At 43.1% G+C, this 24,173-nt stretch overlaps 1 protein-coding gene across 1 annotated transcript in view; it reads left to right on the top strand.

The window, feature by feature from the left end:
- The first annotated feature begins 2,415 nt into the window (after positions 1-2,415).
- The window catches only part of CDKL1 (cyclin dependent kinase like 1), a 54,250-nt gene continuing 32,492 nt past the window's right edge, over positions 2,416-24,173 (top strand). Inside the window, exons 1-2 of the mRNA XM_066608069.1 lie at positions 2,416-2,497; positions 17,197-17,484. Of these exons, the coding sequence (XP_066464166.1) occupies positions 17,317-17,484 (168 nt within the window). The 5' untranslated portion in view covers positions 2,416-2,497; positions 17,197-17,316. The remainder of the gene's footprint in view (positions 2,498-17,196; positions 17,485-24,173) is intronic.

The following is a 24,173-nucleotide window of genomic DNA, read 5'->3' as shown; positions in this document are numbered from 1 at the left end:
CATCTCACAGTGGCCCCAGTAGTAATAGTCACATCCCACAGTGGCCCCAGTAGTAATAGTCACATCCCACAGTAGCCCTAGCAGTAATAGTGACATTCCACAGTAGCCCCAGTAGTAATAGTGACATCCCACAGTGGCCCCCAGTAGTAATAATAACATCCCACAGTGGCCCCATCAGAAATAGGGACATCCCACAGCGGCCCCTGTAGTAATAGTAACATTTCACAGTGGCCCCAGTAGAAATGGTGACATCCCACAGCAGCCCCATTGGTAATAGTGACATCCCACAGCAGCCCCAGTGGTAATAGTGACATCCCACAGTGGCCCCAGCAGTAATAGTGACATCCCACAGCAGCCCCAGTGGTAATAGTGACATCCCACAGTGGCCCCAGTAGTAATAGTGACATCCTACAGCAGCCACAGGTGTAATAGTGACATCCCACAGTGACCCCAGTAGTAATAGTGACATCCCACAGCAGCCACAGCAGTAATAGTGACACCCCACAGCAGCCCCAGTGGTACTAGCTTCCTCCTGAGACTCACATACTTACCCCCTCTTCCTCATTGAAGCGCCGCTGCTCCTCTGCTCGGCGCTGCCCCAGGTGCACACTGTGATGTCAGTGTGTGTTGCCAGACGCCTCCTCCTCTGCTCTCGCGGAACCTAAGAGGAGACATCAGGGCAGGAGGATGCTGGCAGCACACTGAAGTCACAGTGTGTGCCGGGGTCAGTACCGCTAGTAGCGCTGCTGAGTGAATACCGGCATGGGAGCCACGACCCCTGCCGGTATTCACTAACATGGTAAGTAACTAACGGCACGCATGCCAGCAGAGAGGGCTCTGCGTGCCACAGGTTCGCCACCACTGGTTTAATACCTTGTATTAGTAGAACTTTTTTAAGCTTATCTTTACATTCTTGTTTAGTCCCCACTGGAGACTTGAACTTGCGATTTGCAGTATAATCTAATACAATACTCATATCACACTTGCATTAAAAACACATATGCATGCGATTGCAATGCCTTTTTTTTTTGCTCCCATAAAAAATAATGGGGGATATCACCCAAAAAAAAGGACATGCTGCGATTTTTCTATCTCGCAGTACTGCTGTGAGAGAAAATCGCCCAAGTAAATATATCCATTGTAAATAATGGGTTACAACAACAGGCGCGTATGTGCATCTCGCAATTGCACAAAACCCACGTGTTTTTCTCGCCCGTGTCAATGCACCTTGATTTTCTTCAAATGTTGTGGTCACATGAAGTACACTTTCCTCAATATTGAAAAAATTGCAGCAAAAACTGCGACACGACAAAAAACCCCTAGTATGGCTTTCCACGGACGCAATTGCGCATGTAATATGCAGAGAATAAAACCTATTAATTTCAATGGGTTTATTCTCACTTTTGTTTTTACGCACATGACAACAAAACGCAGCATGCTTTATTTTAGTGTGCATTTGCGCAACACTGTCCCCATAAAAGTCTATACCCGTGCCATACGTTGTGCAATTTCTCGAGAAAAAAGAACACATTGGGAAATAATTAGGCTCAATTGCCATTTAACGAGTATCTGTGTCCCGCGCCCCAGTAAAATGGCCCAGCCAGCACAAAAAATACAGTAATATGTGCAAAAATGCTTGCAAATACATTGCCCTAATGTGTGCAATTTTGTGCATACGCCCGTGGTAAGTCGCCCTCAGCGCTCCCACACAGTTCTGGTTTTTTTAAGCCCTTGTTAATGACATTTCTGTCAATGTGACTTTATGATGTCCCGTCTCTCAGACTTGAGTCGTGCACATATGATGGATTGCTGATCAGATATTTGGTTCTTGGCTTTTTGAAGACTACACCATCGTTCATTCCATTAATCAACGTAACAACAATGGAGCCGCAGAGCGAACGATCATTTCTGAGGTAGTTTCCTTTAGCTTTATTATTTTTTACAGGTTTATTTGTTAATGGTGGTATTTTGCATCACCTCCTTCAGATAGAACACCCCGCAGTGCCGGACTCTCATCAACAACCCGCCGAACACTGTGGCGGGAGACAGACAGACAGCGAGCACCAATTGGCTGCATCGGCAGAAGGCGGTGCTTATGTTACTATGGATCAAAAATGCTATATTTTCTCCTTAGGGAGAGCACCTAGAAGGTGAGTGAGGAGACTTAAAAGGCCATTCATGCTCCTCTGGGTAATATGCAAATAAGTGAGATGGAATAATACCTCCACAGTCCACCTATTGGAAACAGCTGTCTGTCTATGGTTTCTGGCTTTGCTTTCAATCCCAGTCATTGTTACAAGGCTTGTATTAAGAGATTAATACTGACTTGAAGGAATGCTGTCTTCCAGTAGGTGTCACTGTGGAGGTATTATTCCATCTCCCTTATTTGCATGTTACTATGGAGACGGCCCTGCAGAGCACTGCTGCTGTCAGGCGGTCAGTTCAGTAGAAAGATCTCTGAAGCTGGAGTCGTGCACGTTGGCTGTCCTGTGTGCAGGTAAGTGTCTGTCCTTGTAGTACCCCGCCGGCTGCCACTATACGGGTCGGAGAGCAACAACAGCAGCCGCAGCTGGGGCTTATTTACTGCATGTTGAGAAAGTTCCTTCCAACTGTGTAATGCACAATGTAATTAGTGCATGGTGGTGCTTATACCGGCCGTGTAACCGTGCATTATTCCTGTAGTGCAGACTCCTCTATGGGCACTGTCATCCAATCATAATAATAGTTAATATTCATTTATTACAGCAATGCTTCACCCATGTCATAATATGACTATATAATATATATAATCTATCTAGGAGCCAGTTTGATGTACAACATCTAGGCTCTTGGAGTGGTGTGTGTATATATATATATAGATATATATGTGTGTATATATATATATATATATATATATATACACACACATATATATTATAGCTGGTGTACAAGGTAATATGTATTTAGTGCACACACTGCATTCTACACTATTAGTAAATTTGTCTATTATTTTGATGTCTAGAATGACATTGTTGTTACATGTATAGTTTGCTACATTTCTTCATCCATATCAGTTCACAGCACCCCTCCTGTACACGGCTGCAATACGGATGTGTGTCATGGTGCTTTCACATCTGCGTTCCATCATAGATCCCGCACAAAATACCAGAAGACAAAAGCGCTACATGCAGGACTTCTTCACCCAGTTAAAAGCCGGCCAGCTGAGCAGAGTGCCAACAGACCGCATTATAGTCAATGGCGTCCGGCCGGCACGGTTCGGTTCAGTCATAAGACAGAGCTGTTCGGCGCGGGGATTCCCCTTTCCTGCTCCCCAAATGGAGCAGAAAACCGAAATCCCCGCGATTGTCAATGGGACTTTCGAATGTTAAAAACGCATCGCACAAAAATTGCAAAGCACAAACTTGCAATTTTTAACATTAAAAAGTCCCATTGACAATCGCGTGAAAAAAACGCAGCGATATCGCAGCGTTAAAAAAAAAATGCTAGTGGAAAGGCACCCTCAGGCTAATTTCACACGGGCGCTGGCGATTTTGCAGCGAGAAAAAGAAGACAAAATCACATCTTTATTTACTGTGATTTCTGAGCGTCAGAGATGCTTTTTTTTAAAAGAATAATCCCGCATCGCCGCCACCTGCGATAAAATCGTGCGTTTTTTATCTCAAAAGTTAATGGACTTTCTAATGTTAAAATTGCATTGTACCACATTTGTTGCGTTGCAATGCGATAAAACACAGGCTCAATAGAGATACGTGGGGGATTTAAAAAATCGCACATTGCAAAAAGATAGAACATGCCACGATTTTTTATCCTATCAACATCGCATCAGTGAAAACATCGCTGATGGGAAGGAAGGGTGCCTGTCCACAGGCGTTTTTGAATTGCATTCCCCGCGTCAATAATCCAGCCGCAGGGAATGCAATTCACGCTTTCCATAGCGTTGCTATGGAAAGCGTCGCACCCCTGTCCACGAGCGGAGAATCATTGCAATCCTCTGCTTGTGGCCGGCAATTCGCAGCATGCTGCGAATTGCCGCGATTTTCCGCAGTCCGCCTGTCAGATAGGCTGACAGCGGAGATCCGTGTGTCGGGTCCTGCTCCTAGGCGACGAGTTCCGCCACAAGATACCGCAATGTGCGTGGACAGGTAGCCAAAACCATTGAAAATCATTGGTTTCATAATGTGCTTTTTTACTGACTAATGCAGCAGGCGAAAATTGCGCAAAAAAACACTAAGGCTGCTTTTACACTGGCAAAAAAATCGCACAATGCAAGAGAAAATGCAGAACTATGAAACCAATGATTTTCAATGGTTGCATTCCCTTTTGCAATGTTTTTACCCGTGTGATGTGGCGTAAAAAAATTGCGGCGTGTCCTATCTTCCTACGTTTTGCATTTTTTTCCTAGCCCATAATTCCCTATTGAGCACCTTTTTATCGCATTGCAACGCACAAACTTGAGATTTTTGTGCAATGCGTTTTTAACATTAGAAACTCCTATTGACTTTCGCGCGAGAAAATCACGGGTGGCAGCAATGCGATGCAAGATTATTTTGACGCTTAAAAATCATCTGAACAACGCTGCGATTTTCTGTTCACGCAGTTTTGCCTTTTACATGGTTCCTAATGGTGATGAATGGTTCTTGGCCGGGTTGTTTGTTGTAAGGGTGAGATCACACACCGCAGCAATCCGCAGCAGTGTATAGTATAATGTAAGTGAGCGGGGGGTTAACAAACCCCATTCACTTACAGCCAAAAGAATCAGCAGTGAAAAACCAGCATTCCACGATTTTTCAGATAGATGGAACGCTCTATTTGTTTGGAATGCTGCAGATTTTCCCCTCATAAATTCATTCATTGCAATGTAGTAAGTGAATTTCATGGTGAAAATCCGCACACAAATTTTGGTGCAGATTTACTCTGTGATTTGTGATCATGCTTTATGGTTGGCGATACATCGTCAAATTTTGTCTGCGTTTTTGCACCCGTAAAACAAGGGTGCATCCTGGGTCTCCTTACGCTGCGATATCGCAACGTAAAAAAAACGCTAGTGGGTAAAAGCCCTTACGGAGGCAAAACCACGGACAAAACAGTGATCTGATGATGCTTACTTCCACTTATGCAATTGGAAATAAATAGAAATCTGTTAAAAATTGACATTGCCCTGGCACTGTGATCCTACATAATGAAGGGCGCACCTTGTATTTTGCGGTTAGTGAACCATTTCATGTACTCGCTGCAGATATTTGTTTGTGTAACAAGATTAGATGGTGAAAGTTTAGTAGTCTTTATAATGGGATTATGTCACTGGGTTACTATCACTTTTGGGTATTCTCATACTTTTATCATTGCTGTATTGAAGGTATACAAATACCTTTTTTAGATTATATTATTTGTTCTGTTTTAGGGCATAGAACAATGGTCTCCAAGCTGTTCGGAAACTACAACTCCCAGCATGTCACAGCAGACTGTGGCTGTCAGGACATTCTGGGGTTGTAGTTTTCCAGCAGCTGAACAATCACAGCTTGGAGACCACTAGTATAAAGGATACAGTAATCCTTCTTAAAGGCCGGTTTGGATTGCGTACAGTTCTGCATTCATGCCGGTCGCCTGTTTTTGGGCTCGGCAGACAGTGATGAATGACTCTTTGTTGAAATGATAAAGTGCCAATTTCCGGGGAGTATATATGTACATGAAGAATGCAAAAAGATCTTTACAGTGGACAACATAATGCGATACCTTGCTGTGGGTGTCAGCCAAAAGGTCACTAGTCCAATAAGATGTTCAGAGAGGAGAACATTATTTGGGAATACACTCGTCCCGATAATGCAGATATCATCCTTGACTGAAGATCTGGGCTTCCAGGTGACTTCTGACATACATGACGTCATGGCCATAACTACCATGGTAGCAACTACTATGAGGACTATCAGTAATGATATTCACCTCCACTTAAGCCACGTTTACACGGGATGATTATCGCTCAAAATTTGCTCAAACAATGTCTTTTGAACGATAATCGTTGCGTGTAAATGCTACCATTGTTTGCTTTTCGGCCAAATGATTTAATGTTGAGTTTACACCCTATCATTCAGCTGGGCAGCTGATAGCAGGGACTACACACTGTGATTCTCCACAGGAGCGCTGATAACATTGTAGTCAGCAGCAGTCCCACGGGGCTGTATGCAAAAAACAGACCATTTGCTGTTATGTGCATACAGCAAAGGGAGCCTCGTTTACATGCAAATGAAGCTAATAAGCTACCAATAGGCATTAGTGCCCATTAGCAGCTTATGCAAAATGATCGCTCAAACTGTCAATCTCCCTATCTTTTGAACAAATTTTGAGCGATTATCTTTGCGTGTAAATGGGGATTTACAGACAATGTGATCACTGTGAAGGAAGGAAGGGGAGAGTGAAATGCGGTAATGGAAAACTGAAAACCAAGGAAAGAAGTGGACATACAAAAATCATAAACTTTGATGTCCTTAACACCATGCTGTTGTATGGGAGTGAGGCTCCATTCCGAATTTTGCTATGTAGCCCCTATATCTCCTTCATTTATGGTGGGTTCATGTTTTAGGACTGTTGTTTTGTTCTGCAGCTGATCTAAACTGACTGAAAAAGGCAGAATACTTAAAGGCGTTGTCCAGTTCCTTTTTGAAAACTTAATTACATTTGTTGCTGTAAGAAAATATCAAATGCAGCAGTACTTACCCATCCTCAACCAAGGCGATCGAGCACCACAGCCCCACTGTTCTCTGTTGACAGCGGAAGTCAAGTGACCGCTGCTTTCCAATCAGAAGCCGCAGCAACACTACTCAAAACTCCTAGCACCATTGCGCCCAATATATGAGCGCTGCTGCCTGGAAAATGGGTAATGATGCTATGGCTTCTGATTGACAGGCAGCGGTCACCTGAATACTGCTGTCAACAGAGACTGGGACAACTGCAGGGCTGCAACGTTGGATCATTGGGCCTGAAGATGGCTCCCACAGTCCAGGTTCTTATTAATGGAACTCTGACAGACCCCTTTCTTATCATTAATGACACTATACAGGAATGTCCACTGTCTCCACTGTTGTATGATCTGACGATAAAGCATTTGGCGGTTACCATTTGGAAAAAAAAACATCTATTCCAGGTATAGTGGTGGGCAAGCATAGAGGTAAACTTTCCCTATATACAAACAGTTTGCTCCAATATATTACCTCTCCAATTATTTTGATTCCAGACAGTTCGGTCGAATTTGAAGGGTTTTGATCTATGAGCACTTTTAAGATCAATACTCACAAGTTGGAACCCTTGAGGGACCTTTCACACGAGAAGGAATATTCTGCAACAGTGTTACAGATTATGGCCTCCTTCCCACGAACGGATTTCCGCCGCGTAATTCGCGGCGAAAATCCGCTGCGTTGCCCGCAGCTATTAGGTTCTATTGAACCTAATAGCACAATGCTCACGATGTGTAATTCCAGCGCGGAATTACGCACCGCGATTTCTCCCGTCCTCACCCGCAGCATGCTCTATTTTCTGCGGGTGAGGACGGGCTGTACGCACTGACGGCTTCCATTGCAGTCAATGGAAGCCGTCCGTTCACGCTATCTCCCGCTGTAACCAGCGGGAGATAGCGTGAAAAAACGCTTTCCCGCCCACCGCCGCGCGTCATCTGACGCCAAATGACGCGGCCGGCCGCGTCACGTGACACGGCCGGCCGCGTCACGTGACACGCTCGGTGACGCGGCGGTGGTGGGCGGTGACGGGCGGTGACGCGGCGGTGGTGGGCGGGGAAGCGATTTCACGCTATCTCCCGCAGGTAAGTATAGGGGCTCTGGGGGGCGCCGTGACGGGCTTCACTGCGTAATATTACGCGGCGGACCCCGTCACGCTCGTGGGAAGGAGGCCTTTGGCTCCTGCGCTGTATTCAGCACCAAACTCTGCACTGCTAACATGCAGAATTAAAATTAGCAGAATCTTGCTAGCAATTCATCATCAAAATCTACAGTTAGTAGTGCAGATTTTGGTACAGAATTAAGGGACGGCATATTCTGCAACGGTGTTGCGTAATATTCTGTCCCATACGATAGATCCCTATATGTCACATTCTCCCATAACACTAAGTAGGTGATTTGGGTACACCTACCTTTTAAATGTCAGTCCATTTGTCTTGAATATCTGCACATCAACTTAATACCTGATCCGATTGATCTGTTTGATGAAAACTTCCCACTTTTATTGTGTTTTATAAAACAGGATCTTTCTACCTGGAATATGCTATTTGTGTCTTGGTTTTGTCTGATAGCAGCTCTCATCAAAGTGGACATTCTTCCTCAGGTCTTATATCTTTCCCAAACTCTCCCAATTGCAATTCCTAGGCCGTTCTTTCTAAAGCTCAAATCCTTAGTCACTAGCATATGTCATAAAATGGTTATTGCTTCCTGTATTTAAGATCTTTTTCATAATATCAAATACAAGTGACGGGTGACTTTGGAATACACCATGTCTGTTATTCCTCCTACCTTCTTGTTCTGCTTTTTGCTCCATACTATACATCTTCCTTAGGAGCTTCTTTCTGCAATTCTATGTTTTGTCATTGACCACTCTCCTCTAAACCTGGCCCCCATAATCCACTAATGGGTAACCCGCTATTCAGACCGGGTTTGTGACACTCCTTTTTCTTGGATCGTCCTTGATTCCCTTCTTACAGATTAGAAAACATCCTGGGCCCCTCAGTATGCATCCGCTATTGTTCCTCTCTCTCTATTAAGCACAGATTGTTTTGTATATACCCAACTTCTGCCCATTCTATCCATGTTCACCCCTGTCACTGCCGTTATGCGTCCCCTCACCCAGTTTGAACATGCCCGCCTTCAATGTTTGCCTCCATTGCACATGGTTTCCTGGGTCTATGCACTACTGAGGGAAACGGGGGATGTTTCTGCCTCTTTAGCAGATCATCCCTTTGTCTGTAAATGGAAGTCAGAACTTCAATAGGACTTTTTTCGGAAGAAAATTTTAAAATCTACTTCTTGACCCACAAATCTACCATATCTGGAAGACGTTATGAGAAGAATTATAAAATCCTGTTCTGCTGGTACAGATACCCGGCTGCCCTTCATAAGATATTACTCCTGATTCTTCTTGGCGTTGCCTCTTTGATACGGGAGTCCATAAACACATATGATGAGATTATCTGGCCGTATAGCCTTTTTGGTTGGCTAGTTTTGCGTTATACAATACGGTATGCAGTAGCTCTATCACGCCTGCACTTGATGTGGTCTTACTTTCCTTGTTCTCAAGTCCTATCTAAAATGAAAAAAAGATTGCTATGACACTTTAAGGGTGCTGCCAGAGTTCTGATCCCCAAATATTGGAAGATAAGCTCTATCCTCGCTCTGTCCCCTTCAAGTTAGAATTTGCAGGCTGCCTTCGCATCATGTGTACGGAGGAACTGACAGAGATTGATAAGGGTGCTTATGATACCTTCACCGAATTTGGGATTATTGGTATTCCTTTAGAGCTTCCCCAGCTACATATGTTTTGGTCCAAGGTGGTGTCCAGTTATAACCTGATATGGTATACCGTAACCTATGATTACAGGACTTTCGATATGCTTTATGCAACTTTCTGATTATATGTAAAGTTGTTCCCAGTGTTTGACAACTGAGTTCCTTTGGACCTCCTTATTTGGTGTATTTGTGTTTGTTTGAATTTTCCATTGTTAGAAATTTCTGTTAATTTATGTTAAGCAATCTATCAAAAAGACATTTCTATCAATATGAATCCATTTGTCCAACACATTTCCCACCCATCTCAGTGATTAAACATATACACTTTGAAATCAGTTTAATCCCATAGAAATTAACAGGGCCTGTCTGGTAGCATCTGGCGACAGTCTCTCATATCTATGAGCTCAATTGGATAGTCAATCACTCGTTTGGACTGGCTGAACTGAATTTTATGGGTTGCAGCAGTGGGTGATGTTAAAGGGGTTTTCTGAATTATAACATCTCAGGACAACCCCTTCCCCATGTGCTAACATAAATCGTGATATATTGTCTTACTGTGCCCTACTACTACATCGGTCCTCTGTTCCCTACTCTGGTCTGGGTTTACAGCTGCTGTTTCGCCCAGTTTATGGGGCATCACAGCAGTCTAGCCAATAACAGAGCTTTGCGATCTAAATGTCTAAAGGCCCATTTACACGAAACAACGATCACTCAGAATTAGCTCAAACGACACTTTGTGTGACAGTTTTGAGCGATCATCTTTGCATAACTCTAAGGAGCTAATTAGCTACTTAAGAGTTATGCAGGTACAGTGGGATACCGCCGCGATAGCTCCGAGTACAAAGCAGCTGTTTTGTATATGCAAACAGCTGCATTGTTCTCTGAGCTTTCAGCTGGTGTCCCGCTGAGAACTGCCAGCGGGATACCAGCTAAAAGAATGCTATCAGCGCTGCCTGAGGCGCTGATAAGTGTCATTGGTGATTTCTAGCTTGTTGGATGGTTCTTAATGTGGAATTCACTGTGGAAAATTCCACAGCGAATTCCGCCATATGAAGATGAATATACCTGTGGAGTACTGGATATTGCAAAGCAGTGAGACTCTGTGCCACAGTACATTCCACACTAAAATCCGTAAGCTACCTGCAGATTTGGGTGTAGAATTTCTGCAGCTGCAGATTTGGGTGCGTCCTGCGAGCTAATTCCAGCCCATGTGAAAGTATCTTCACAGATCATTATACTTCACTTTTGGTATATATGCAAGGACAACACCTAGCGGTCATGCCAAATGTATTCATAAGCACCTGTGTACCCAGTGTATGCCAGAAGAGAGTCCTTTTGGCATATGTCGGCCCAGTGTGTGTCGACATACCTTATTTTTACTGAAAAGGAATGCATAGTCTAGTATGATCCCTATACAGAGCCACACAGTAAAAAAGTAAACCCCATGGTTTATGTTTTGTTTTTTTTTTAATGGGTGTTAAAGGTAATTTCTAAGCAGAATTTTGCTCCCAGAACCTCCACTATCTTTATTATACATAAAATGAAAGAGGGGTCAGACTATCCCTATCCCACCCTATAATCGATCCCTTCCTACAAAAAAAAACGGGATAGCCTCTCTGATGAGGGCGATCCCAACAGGAACCTCCGGTTGTACCCTACTATCAAGTCCTGAACAAAAAAAATCCACAATTGTGTATATGCCTGTCAGATGTTTGAGGAGAGAGCATCACACTATATATTAAATCCCCTAAACACCTGCTGAACTATATTAGTCCCTAGGGGGGACAGATATCTATCCAAGGAATGAGTGGCATCCTATATTGGTCAAGTGTCTCAGACAGAGTGTTACCAAAAAGAATGATTGCCTCTTGAGACCAGAACAAGCTCTAATACTGTAGCCAGGAGAGACCTCAATGTATGTATGTGTCTATAAATAACCAATATTAGAACTTGACCTACACTAAAGGTGATGTTATTAGAGCTAGCAACTAAATATCATTCCTAAAGCCCGTATATTTACATTTTATATTTACTGTTCATGCAAATTTTGATTGAAAAGGAATTGCGTATTCTTGAGGAGACTAACAAATGTTTAGAGGACTGTTTCTCTGTACCCTTATCATTTAAAGAACATCCTGACTTTAACAAAAAAAGAGCTTGATCTCTAGACAAATATTGAGAGACTTAAAGCAATTATTAAAGATCGGAAGGACAAACAATTTCTGAAAGATCAAACTTTTGTATAATTATCTTGATTTGTCCGCTATCTCAGATAGAGAGGTCTCCTCCTCTGAGGCTGAGGTTTCAGGCTCTGAAATTAAGCAGGTTCTGTTAACCTGGTAGAGACGAGGTCCTTGGACCATCTCATGTGGCTCCATCTATGATAACCAATACTCCTGGGTTGTCCTTGCTTCCATCATTTTCTCTACCATCTGCATCCTCCTCTTCTAAATAATCCTTTTTTTTTTGGTCAGCTCTCAATCCCCATTTATCTTCTAAGGGACCGAGTAGCTTTGGGCATAAAGAAATCACAGACATAGGCATGAAATCTGGGATAGAGGATCCCCAAGTTCTGAATTTTTCTGTCTAAGGGTACATGGACATTTTTTCCATCCAATATTTGGACCAAAAAATTGGTCTGAGAATCGGATGGAAATATCACCCATTCATTTGAATGGATGTATATACATAGGCTTTTTTTTACCCAGACTAATAGTCGAGTAAAAAAATAGTAGCACGCCCCATTCTGGTCCGATTTTTGGATGAGAATAGCACGTGTCAATGTTCAGCACCTTGGACAGCACATGACGGGTTGTTCATGTGCTGCCCAATCCGACCCGCGCCCAAGAATCTTGGGCGCAATTTTGTAATCGCCCATGTGCATGTACCCTAAAGTTGAGTTCGATATCATCAATAATGGACTGGGGTTTGTTCCCACAACAGAATTCAATTTATTTAATTGGTTGAAAGACATTCACCTGTTTTGCCAGGAAATTGTACTGAAAAAAAATTCTTTGCGGTGAAAGGAGGTACACCGGGATCAGTGTTATCTGTGCACTGCACATGTGCACAGTCTGTTGACATATGACAGATTTTGGTGGATACATACCAAAATCTGCAGCATATTTTGCACCATGCGTTTTAATGCAAATCTGCACCAAAATCCTTGTTAAAATCGTCACTATTTCGTACAGATTTCGATGCAGATCTGCTGCAGATTCCATCCTTTTCAGTTGAAGGGGTGAAATATGTTACGAATCTGCATCAAAATCTGCACTAATGGTGCCGATTTTGACTAGAAATTTGGTGTGGAAAGTCCGCACCAAATCTACTACATGTGAACGCACCCTCAGGGTTTCTTCAGATGGCAGAATTCTCCACGTGAATTCCGCCTCTTAAAATACACGTCTTGCGATTTTTGGCACTGATCCACACGCTTGTTTAGCCCTGTAAATGGGCAATTTTTCACATTGACAGGGCTAAATCTATGAGAGGATTCATGCTAAAACACATCAGTGAAACATGGACGCGGTTTTTAGAGGTGGAATTCACTAAGAAAAATCCACAATGAATTCCGCTGGCTGAACATCCCTTTGGACTGCATTCACACAGGCAGTAAATATTGTAGAATTTTCACTAGCGAAATATATTCCTATATATATACATAATAAGGAACTCTCTGCCTGAGGACGTGCTGATGGCAGATTGGAAGAGGAGTTTAAGAGGGGACTAGATGCCTTTTTAGAGCGCTATGATATTACAGGATATAGACATTAAATAACCAGCGGGGTTGTTGATCCAGGTTTTGGAGTCAGATAGAAACTTTCAAACGATCCAGGGATTATTCTGATGGCCATTATGGAGTCAGGAAGGAAATTTTTCCCCCCATATGGGCTGAATTAGCTTCTGCCTCATTCGGGCTTTTTTTTTGCCTTCCTCTGGATCAACAAGGCGGGGTGGAAACAGGCTGAACTGGATGGACCTTGTCATCCTTCAGCCTAACATACTATGTTACTATATTGCTGCAGAAAAGCATGACATTTGAAAAACGCTGCAATTTACAAATCAGTATGTCTATTTATGTTGTGGAAACTATGTATCTGCAGCGGATTTCTGACATAAAGATCAATAGGTAGCATAAAAACCACGCCATAATCCGTAAATTGTAAATAATGCGGTTTTTGCAGTTTTTTCACTGCGGAAACGCTTTAAATGTGCTTGAAAATCCACATTTGATGTTTTTTAGTAATAAAAGTTTGCCAGTGTGACCTCAGAAGCAGGAGCTACCACTACATATCACAAAAACACAACATGGTTTTGGTTTGGGACGTGAAATAGTGCTGACTAGAGATGAGCGAATATACTCGTTTCGAGTAATTACTCGATCGAGCACCGCGATTTTCGAGTACTTCCGTACTCGGGTGAAAAGATTCGGGGGGCGGGGGGAGGCGTGGCGGAGCAGGAGGTAGCAGCGGGGAACAGGGGGGAGCCCTCTCTCTCTCCCTCTCCCCCCCCCACTCCCGCTGCAACCCCGCCACTCACCCACGGCGCCCCCTCAATCTTTTTGCCCGAGTATGGAAGTACTTGAAAATCGCGGCGCTCGGGTGAAAAAGGGGCGTGGCCGAGTAGGTTCGCTCATCTCTAGTGCTGACAGTTTCCCTTTAACGGCCAGTGGCATAGTCAGAGGCTTCTATGGCAAAAGCAGAGAACGAATCAAGCCTAATCTTCAGCTAAGGAAGTCTCCAGTTCTCTGTGTTGATTCCAGTCCCTTTCTGAGCTCCTGCAGAGGCGATATAATATGGTTGTGTTGACAGGAGCCGGTGAGAGTCAGAGTAGCTGACTGAGATCTGGTTGCTTGGCAGGTGCAGGCACTATGCATCTAATGTTTGACAAGTGTCCTGGCTTAATAGCCAAATCCATTGCCTCCGGAGTTTAGGGGATGTAAGCTGCACATTTAATCACCCATACGCTTAGCAGAGCGTGGTGCGCTGCAGTAGCTTTATACTGAAACTTAACTCTTCTTTAATGCTGCTTAGATTACACTAGCTGATAACATTATATATTCATTTTTAGGATTTTCTCTTAGAAAATGCAGTACTATTATTTTTTATATACTTTTTGTAAATAGTTTCCCCCCCAATAAACAAATGCGCATATTCAATTCCAAGAAGAGTTAAGCCCTATTTAGATGGGACATGTGTTGGGCAAATGATGCCTGACACTCATCCCCACACATACTCGCTCTCATGCTGCTGTACAGGAGCTAGTATCGCTGGCTGACAGCGGGGTAGCTGCAGGAAATTTCTCTCCTCACACTCCCCCACCCCTCTCCATTGCCTTAACATAGCGGCTGTTCAGTATTGAACGGCTACTATTCACACTGAGCGACCAGCGATCAACTCATCATCCATCATTTATGCAGCATAAACAATGGATGACGAGCTGATCGTTCAGTGTAAATAGCAGCCGTTCAGTACTTAACAGCCACTATGTTAAGGCAATGGAGAGGGGCGGAGGAGCATGAGGAGAGAAATCTCCTCCTTCCGCCCCGCTGTGAGCCAGCGATACTAGCTCCCATGCAGCAGGACGAGAACGAGTATGTGCAGGGACGACTGTTGGGCATCGTTTGCCCGATAGTCGTCCCGTCTAAATGGGCCTTTTGTAATTTTTGGTAGGCTAGTCCATTAACAGACTGCTGTTGCTGTGTATTTTCGCTTTACGGCTGCAATACCTCAAGCTCCTGTGGTTCTTCCAAACCAAATTTGGGTCTCTGCAATGGCCCCTATTGGCAGCCACAATCCCTTGATGGGACACTGGTGTTGCATCGTTACATTTAATCTTGAAACAAGGATCGAGAGTAAAGAATCTTAAGTATTACATTTTTTATTTTATGTTATGGTCTCCTCTCTGCATTTTTAGCCCTCATTGTTCATCTTGGAAAACACCTCTAATAAATTATTTATCCTATTGATTCCGCTGACAGAAGAATAAGCTTAGGGCAGGCGGGAAGCACAACCTCCAGGTAGAATATTTTTTAGCCAATTTGCTCTCTGGCTGATGCAAAACTACAACCGCCATCGTGTGGCAACAGGCTGCCGTTGGAAGGTGCAAAATCCTCGTCTAGTAATATGCCTGAAACTTCTCTTTTACTTCGGGGAATCCAAGTACAGCGCGTGTGTGAGAGCTTAGTTCACATATACTGTGACTAATGGTTACGTTGTGTTTCAAACACAGATTATAAAAGTAAAAGAAAAGAAAGCAAGAGAGGAAATTAGAAGCGCAGTGTACAAAGTCGGGGCGTATCGGTTCACCAGACATAGAGCATCTAATGTCACTGCTGGAGCCTGATGGTCTGCAGTTTGCATGAGCCTCAAGGCCTCTGTTTGTTCTGAAGCATTAAATTACACCTCAACTTCACACTTTGACAATGAGCCAATAACTCGGGGAAAAGAGATACGACTTTATATGCCGAGGTCTGCCCCAGGGAAAGTAGCCATGACAAGTAGCCATCCTGAGCCAGCCACTGCAAGGACTCTACGCAAGAGAGCGTCTTAACATAAGCTGCAAATACGTTATTTAGATGTTTTTGTGTTCTGGAAGTCAGTGTTTAGTTTACATTCTGGCATTGCGGATTATGTCAGAAGTTGCATACATAGTGCTATGTTATTACAGGTTATGTCTGGGATATGTCCTGATGTAATACAGATGTGTTGAAGATGGATAACTTGTGGATTGCACTGTCTGATGTAAAACCCCACTTGTGAAATGAGCATGCTGCTTAATGGAAAAAAAGTCAAAAGCGTGAACACAATGTATGTGGAATTCTCAGCCATTTGCTATAGACTTTAAAGTAATGTTTGGCAGTAACCTCTGTGACCTAACAACCAATTCTGTTAGAACCGTGGACATCAGCAATGTGAAAAACACTTGTCGAAAAAATGGGGGAAAAAAACTACCAAAATTTTAAAAATAAGCACTCTACAAGATAGAAAAAAAAACTGCATACGGCCACCTTCACTCAGACGGCATCTACTGCGGAATTTCCTATAGCGCTTACAAAACAAGCAATTTTTGGGGAGGGTTAAAAAATCCCCTTCACATGGTCCTGGGAATTTTCACTACGAATTTCAGTGTTTTTAGAAATGCTGCGGATTCTGATGCCGCAACATATCTATTTATGCTGCAAATGTGCACTGTGGATTTCCAAAGGTTGAATTCTGCAGCTAATTCCATAAGTGAAAACATGGCAAAATCTGCACCATTTATGTGTAGATTTGGCCACCGCATAATTCTTGCGAAATTGCTGCGGATATTCCGTTGAATGCCCGCAGCGCTTCTGCCATGTGAGGTGGTGGCCTAGGTGTACCCACATAGTCCTTATTATTTTTTTATGGTAGCTTTTTGTTGAAAAAAAAAAGCACAAAAATTGCAAGCTGTTTTTGGATAATGCCTATGTTTGCAGAAAAGATTGTGTGAAACCAGTGTAAAAACACTTGGAAGAAAGCTTTACTCCTTATATTTTTGCACTTTTCTGGTAATTTTCTCCACTTCTTTGACTGTTCTGTTCAACAGTGGCTCGGGGTGAACGGAGTGCCAATGATATAAATTATCCTGTTTATTATGCTCCATCTATTAGCACATTTGCTGTTCACAATAAATTATGCTCAAACTGAATCCTTTGTTCTGTCTCCAGGTGCCGCTGGAGGGAAGACGCAGCAACTTGTGAAGAGCTTCCTGCCTTTATAGACTTGTCTCTTATGCCCCCGACTGAGCCTCACAGAATTCTATTTCAGGGTCCAGCTGGTCCAGACTCATGGAGAAATATGAGAAGATCGGTAAAATAGGAGAAGGTTCCTATGGGGTTGTCTTCAAATGCAGGAATAGAGACACAGGGCAAATTGTTGCAATAAAGAAGTTCTTGGAGTCAGAAGATGATCCAGTGATTAAGAAAATCGCCTTACGGGAGATCCGGATGCTTAAGGTAACTGTCAGTAGTGTCAATACCCTCACATTATTGTATACTTATAAGACACTTCAGTGACATCATGTGCATGCGCTTTCTGTGGTACACATGGCAACTCCAGCTCCGAGCTGGAGACTTCAGACATCATGGGAGGAGACCCAGACCATGGTGACATGTCAGATGTTTTGATCGGTGGAGGTCCAGGTGCTGCAACCCCTACCAATCACTAAAGTGAAGAGGCATAAGTGCGCCTCTTGACTACTGTGCCAATTCGTCTTGTCATCGGCGAGTGGTGTATGGGCTCCGAAGACTTTCTATGGAGCCTGTACGCTACTGCAGGCAAAGTTACAAACAGCAGCACCCCGCACCCCTACAGACATGGCACTTTAATGTTTTTTAATCATTTTTAGTTAATCTTTAAACCTGGAAAACCCCTTTAGGAAATAGCCTTTCCTGTTTTGAAAATCAGACACTTATGGGAGGTTCATAATTCTCCATGATGGGAAAGATTGTTTCCGCAACTAAAATATATATTCCATACAAATGAATTGGGATGTTTCTACAAGCCCCATTCAGCTAAACTAGAGAGTCGCAAAAAAGGACAAATGTACCAATGTGAACAAAGTCTAATAGTATATTCACCTGTAAACACTATGTGGCCAATAACTGCATTGCAAAGCTGCAACAATCGCAGTAAAATAGTATGTGGTTTCGTCGTCGTTCCGCCGGGTCACCGCTGGCTCCAGAGCTGTAAAAACACCGCATGACCCCTGCAGCGTTTTATACTTATGGCTTTGTGAGCCCAGGCCTAGGACTAAGTGTGTTTAAAAAAATAAAATAAAAAATACAACCCCTCCCCCAAAAACGCAATATGTCTGCAAAATACGCTCAATTTTCATATCTGTGGCCTCCATATTTGCTCCTTATTCAGTCCATGTGTCCGTTTTGTTTTTGTTTCTATGTGCTGTCCATTTTGCAGATCCCCCCAAAAAACCTGAAACAAGCCCAGTCAAAAGAGGGAATATTAAATACATTACACACTGTTAAATAAACAAAAATAGAGCAAATATAGTCACAATGTTGCGTTCCACCGTAACCATTACTTACATAAGCAGTTGGTAAGGTAGAGCAGTTTTAACTGTACAAACATTTAGTAAATATGTATTAACCCTTTAACGCCACAGGGCGTGTTTACATCCTGGCTGTCGGGGACTTAACGCAACAGGACGTAAACTTGCACCCTATGGGTGGCGCGGGATCAGAAGATGAGGCTGTGCCATGCCGCAGCAGGAGCCAGTGGTTACCGATAACCAACCCCCTGCTGCAACAGCAAGGGTACATAAGGACAGCGACCCCTGCTGTTAACCCCCTTCATGCCTCAATCTATGTAGATCACAGCATGTAAAGGGTTTGTAAAGGGTTCACAGAGGGAGCGTGCTCCCTCTGTGACATCATCGGACCCCCATGATGTAATTCTGTAGGGCCGATGGATTGCCATGGCAGCAGGACACCAGATACTGGCATCCCGGCTTGCTATTGCCTATGATCGCTATTACAAGCAGTAAGGCCCCCAGTCCATGGCCGTTGTGGAATATCGCCAGCGATATTCCGCCACGGGGTAGGAGGGGGGGCGCTGTCAGTTCTCTGCCGTGAGCCTATCTGACAGATGGGATCACCTCGGAGAATCGCGGCATGCCGCGATTTAGATCCCGCGAGCAAAGAATCACTATGATTCTCCGCTTGTGGATGCAGCAGCTGCGATTTTCATAGCAATGCTATGGAAAGCGTTCACTGCATTACCCGCGGCCGGATTGTCGCCGCGGGTAACGCAATGAGCAATCACCCGTGGACAGGCAGCCTGAGGCATTGCAGTACATAAGTCCTGCAATGCTTTATCACAGCAATCACAGCTGCTATGGTTCAGGTCTCCTTTAGGGGCATTAAGAGTGTTTTAAAAAATTGTGTGAAAAAGAAAAACATTTTTTTAAAACAACTAGAAAAAAACCTTTTTTGCTCATTTTCCCCTATTTGTATAAAAAAAATACAAGTTTAAGAAAAACCCCACATATTTGGTATCATCCTGTCCATAATGTCCTGTTCTACAAATTGAACACACTATTTATCATGCACAGCAAAAACTGTAGAAAAAAATGGAGGCGAAATTCTTATTTTGTGAGTTTTACCTCACAAAAAAATGCAATAAAAGTGATCAGAAAAGCTGTATGTTCCCCAAAATGGTATAAATAAAAACTACAGCTTGTCACGCAAAAAACAAGTGCTCACAGAGCCCCGTCCATGTAAAAATAAAAAGGTTTATGGGACTTTGAATGCAGCAATGTAAAAATAATTATCTTTTGTTTTTCTTTAAAAAAGGAGTTTTATGGTGCAAAAGTAAAGACACCTAAAAAAATATTATATTTTTGGTATTGACGGAATCATACCGACCTGCAGAAAAAATGTATTGTCAGTGATGCTGTATGTTGAACACTGTAAAAAAAGTGATGTGTTTTGTCTCCCTGCTCTCAAAAGGAAATTATAAAAGTTTTACAAAACATTATATGCACCCAAAAATGGTACCAATAAAAACTATAGTTCACTACACCAAAAAATAAAAAAGTTATGGCTTTTGAGATGAAAATCCCCCCCAAATCTTTGCATTATCATGGCCAAAATAGGACATGTCCTTAAGTGGTTAAAAATTACAAAATCCATATCATCATAGCGCTGCTATATGCAATATTTGGTATTCCGGTGTCCGTTTTCTTATTTTATTTTTTTTTTATACCCTATATTTGATGTTTACTGGCACATTATTGTTATCACTTTGTTAGGGTCTGCAAGGGCATTCATTTTAGGGCTAAATCTCAGGTGGGGTCGTCCTTGTCAGGGCAGTTACTTTGTATGAACACCTCAGGGCCAGATAGCCAACAGGTAATGCTAGGGTAGGATTTACCTCTCTTCTATATTGTATCCTGTGAGGCTATATTGTCATATATGTCATTTGTGTTTTTCTTCACTTGGCTTATTTTTTTTAGGCTTTTCTTTTTCCAAATGCAGCATGGTCTATGTGTGGTCTTTTTTCAGCCAGTATCTGGTGTTTTTCTCCCATAGACATCGATTGCCTTTTTTTTCGTCTCTACATAAATAAATGCATGTATAGATGTGTATTACGTTTTGTTGTGGCATTTGGTAGATTCGTTGACTACCTGATGTTCACTGTGCATTGGTAGTGTAAAACACTAAACGCTACTTTGATTGGGCAGCGCTGGCCAATTAGAGGAGTATGTAGTGTCTTATACCCCATTTACACTGACAGATGATCACTCAAAAGTCGTTTAAACGACAGTTTGAGTGACAGTTTTGAGCGATCATCTTTGCATACTTTAAAGTAGCTAATTAGCTACTATAAAAATATACAGGTACAGTGGGACACCGCTACTATCTCTCGCAAAACACTACAACTGATTTGCATAAGCAAACAGCTGTAGTATTCTCTGCGCTTACAGCCCGTGCCTGCTGTGAATTCGCAGCAGGGCACAGGCACAGAGAATCTAATCAGTGCAGCCGGCCTGATAACAGCCTGCTTCTCTGATAACAGCTGATCGCTCAATTGTAGCTCTAGGTACAGATCTGTCAATTCTAGACTATAGGACCTTTCACATTTCTAAGCCAAAACCAGGAGGGGAACAGAGAGAAAATGTATATGGCTGTTTTTAGACAAGTGTATTTAGACCTCATGTCCACGGGTGGGTTGGATCCCGCATTCCAAGGACCCTGCGTACCTGTTTGGGTCTTTTTTTTTCTGTACTGTGGATGTGTGCAGCAGTGCCATCCGGCGCACATGCGCAGTGCATTTTTTAATTTTTTTTAAGATCTCCTGCTTTCCTGTGGAATTCACAGCCCAGCCGCGGATCAGATAGCTTTTATTGACTTCAATGGAAGCCATCCATGCGGGAACTGCAGTAAAATGGAGCAAATGGTTTCCACTTGTGGACATAAAAATCATTTTTTCATAGCATGCTATGGAGGGTTATTGCTGTGGAATCCGGAGTGAAACGCTCACTCCGGTTCCGCAGCAAAAATCCGCTCGTGGACATGAGGCCTTAATTCATATTTTGCAGACTGTAAGGCTGAACTCACACGAATGGGTCGGATTCCAGCTGTGAGCCCGGCCGGTGACCTTGTGTACCTCCCTAAACTGTATTGCAGATAACGGAGGAGGTTCAAAACCGGTAATGCCCAGTACAGTTGTTTCATTATTTTTTTTAATTTTCTGTTCATTTATATTTATTGCGCCATTGCTTAGCATGACACGGGAATATTAATTGCATATGAGTTGTTTGTTGGACGGCCTCCATTGACATCAAAGGAGGCCATCCGCGTGGGTTCCGAGGCAAAATAGAGCATGCTGCGATTTTTCTTTCACTTGCGGAACATACAATTCATATCAGCTGGTGTGAATGAAAAATCAAAAAAGTATGCCTTTCGATGTGCACGTTTTACCACGGATCATCCGCTTGTGGAATCCGCAATACAAATCCGTTCATGTTAGCCTGACCTAATATGGAGCTATTGAAAATGTATAGGGATATTCACATGTGCATTTTTTCACGGCCATGTTTAAAATTTGCGGTGTACGCTACTTTTGTCATGGAAACATAAAAAATAGATGTCAGAAAAAGACCACATGGTTCATCTAGTCTGCCTTTATATTATTTCCTCTATGTCTCTCTTAGGGCTCATGTCCACGGGGAAAATAGGATTTAGGATCCGCAGCGGATTTCCTGCATGCGGATCCGCACCCCATAGGGATGCATTGACCACCCGCGGGTACATAAATACCCGCGGATCGTCAATAAAAGTGATTTTAAAAAAAATGGAGCATGAAAAAATCTGGACCATGCTCCATTTTCATGCGGGTCTCCCGCGGGGACGGCTCCCGCGGGCTTCTATTGAAGCCTATGGAAGCCGTCCGGATCCGCGGGAGACCTAAAATAGGAATTTAAAGCATTTACTCACCCGCAGCGGACCGCGAAGCTCTTCTCTTCCTCACGGCCGCATCTCCCTTGCTTCGGCTCGGCGGATGTGCCCGGCGCATGCGCGCGGCACGTCGACGACGTGCCGGCGACGTGCCGCCGGCGTCAGGAATTCATCCGCCGGCCGAAAATGAAGATCCGGCCGTGAGGAAGAGCAGAGCTTCGTCGCCCGCGCCGGATAGGTAAATTCTTTTAAATTGCTATTTTCGGCACTCATGTCCGCGGGGCAGGAGGGACCCGCTGCAGATTCTCCATGGAGAATCTGCAGCGGATCTGATTTTCCCCGTGGACATGAGGCCTTAGGGTGAACACCCACTTGCGTTTTTTTAGCGCTGCGATATCGCTCTATTGTCAATGAGACTTTCTAATGTTAAAAACGCATTGCAAGTTTATCCTTTGCAATTTTTGAACGATGCGTTTTTAACGTTACAAAAGTCCCATTGACAATCGTGTTAAAAAAAATATCGCAGCATTTAAAAAAAATGCAAGTAGGTGTTCACCCTCATAGCTTTTACCCACTAACTTTTTTTTAATGCTGCGATTTCGCAGCGTTTTTTTTACTGAGAATGTCAATGGGACTTTCTAATATTAAAATCGCATCGCACAAAAATCGCAAGTTTTCGCTCCTGCAAATTTTTTTTTTTTTTTTTTGTGCGATGCGATCTTAACATTAGAAAGTCCCATTGATATTTGTAATAAAAAAAACGTAGCGATATCGCAGCGTTAAAAAAACGCTAGTGGGTAAAAGCCCTTAGGCAAGGCTTACACAAGTGTGTGGTAAAACCCTGCATTTATAACGCAGCACTTTACGGCTGTGTGAACCAGTCTATCGCTTTGTATGGCAGCAATTTTTGACTATGTATGGCAGCATATCTCACTACTGTTTGCAGTCCACCTTCATGCAGAGGCATTCTGCCAGTATTTCACTGTTCTATATTTCCTTGCCATGACTTCCCATGCTGCATTGCATAGTCTGTGGCCCAATCAGCAGGTAGGCGATATCTGAATTCCCACCCCTCTGCACTTCCAGGACGATTCATGCATTGTGGCCAAATAGTGGGTAAACCCAATATAATGTTTATGGACATACACACTCCCAAAAGATACAGTGCTTGTGGAGATCACTATCACAATGTCTGCAGATCTGTCAGCTTGCAGCCTCTGAATTCACAGTAACGCCCTTTGGAAATAGCTCCTCCCCCCATTGCTAAGGAAACTTCCCTGTGTTCTTGATACTACAGAAGCTCTGTACCTAGTGACAAACAGTGGATTCCAGAACAGCCAACAGGCAATAGGCCTAATTTGTCAGGGACAGACAAGTCCAAGAAGGTATATTTGTCCCTCAATCAGATCTCAGGATAATTACAGGTTTCTAAATTCATCGAACTGGATAAACCCTAGTTCAAGGGACTATAGAACTTCTATCACTAAAGGAGTATGAGGCACTCCTAACACGAGCCCCTTGTACAATGATAAGAAAACTCCCATATGTCCAAACTCCACTATAATTACTAATTATCAAGTTCAAGAACTCCATAGACCTAGTTGATAGTTTATTCGATGATCCAATCTGTGATCAATTGACCAGTTCAGACACATGATTCAGATAATGGTTTGGTGTGATAATTCATTTCATGGTCCAATAGAGGAACATGATTCATTTGATGGTTC

This window comes from Eleutherodactylus coqui, chromosome 6, assembly GCF_035609145.1.
Source record: "Eleutherodactylus coqui strain aEleCoq1 chromosome 6, aEleCoq1.hap1, whole genome shotgun sequence".
Lineage (NCBI taxonomy): Eukaryota > Metazoa > Chordata > Amphibia > Anura > Eleutherodactylidae > Eleutherodactylus > Eleutherodactylus coqui.
Note: the sequence above shows the minus strand (reverse complement) of the source record. Positions and strands in the feature narration are given on the sequence as shown.